This window comes from Phalaenopsis equestris, unplaced genomic scaffold, assembly GCF_001263595.1.
Source record: "Phalaenopsis equestris unplaced genomic scaffold, ASM126359v1 Scaffold000002, whole genome shotgun sequence".
Taxonomy (NCBI): Eukaryota; Viridiplantae; Streptophyta; class Magnoliopsida; order Asparagales; family Orchidaceae; genus Phalaenopsis; species Phalaenopsis equestris.
Window position 1 is genome coordinate 3,828,075 of NW_018164444.1, and position 606 is coordinate 3,828,680.

A 606-nucleotide genomic window follows, 5' to 3' on the forward strand; every position below is an offset into this window, starting at 1 on the left:
ATTTGTTTTCCTTGGCCTTTAAATATTATAGAAAAAAATTAAAAAAAAAAGTTGCATAATATTTTAAATTATTAGATGAAAGTTACAAAAACTTATTCTTTTAAAAAAAGAAATTAGAAATTCTTAAATGATAAAATAAAACGAAAATAAAATTAATGTAAAGTGGCCATGATATTATTTAAGTAATATATTTCAAATAAAAGATGTGGCTTAGCATAGAGAACTCTATAATCTATATATAGTTTCAAATTAAATCCAAATAGAACTTAGTCATTCCCTTCCTCAAGGAAGCAATATCAGCCTCACACTGTTTATCTTCCTCTATAAAATCAACAAGAGAGAATGACAGAGAGTGAGCGAAAAACAGAGATGGTAGCCTCAGAGAAGAAAAGCAAAGGCCATGCTCTTGTGCTACCATACCCAAGCCAAGGCCACATCAATCCCATGCTCCAATTCGGCAAACGCATCGCCTCCCACGGCCGCCTCGCCACCGCCGCCATCACTCGCTTCATCGTCTCCACCACAACTCCCAACGCCGGCCATGTCGCCATAGAAACTATCTCCGACGGCTTCGACGATGCCGGCTTCGCTTCCGCCCCCCCCCTC

At 38.6% G+C, this 606-nt stretch overlaps 1 protein-coding gene across 1 annotated transcript in view; it reads left to right on the forward strand.

The window, feature by feature from the left end:
* Positions 1-240: 240 nt before the first annotated feature.
* The window catches only part of LOC110035443 (UDP-glycosyltransferase 74B1-like), a 2,110-nt gene continuing 1,744 nt past the window's right edge, over positions 241-606 (forward strand). The window contains exon 1 of the mRNA XM_020739676.1: positions 241-594. Coding sequence (XP_020595335.1) covers positions 343-594 — 252 coding nt within the window. The 5' untranslated portion in view covers positions 241-342. The remainder of the gene's footprint in view (positions 595-606) is intronic.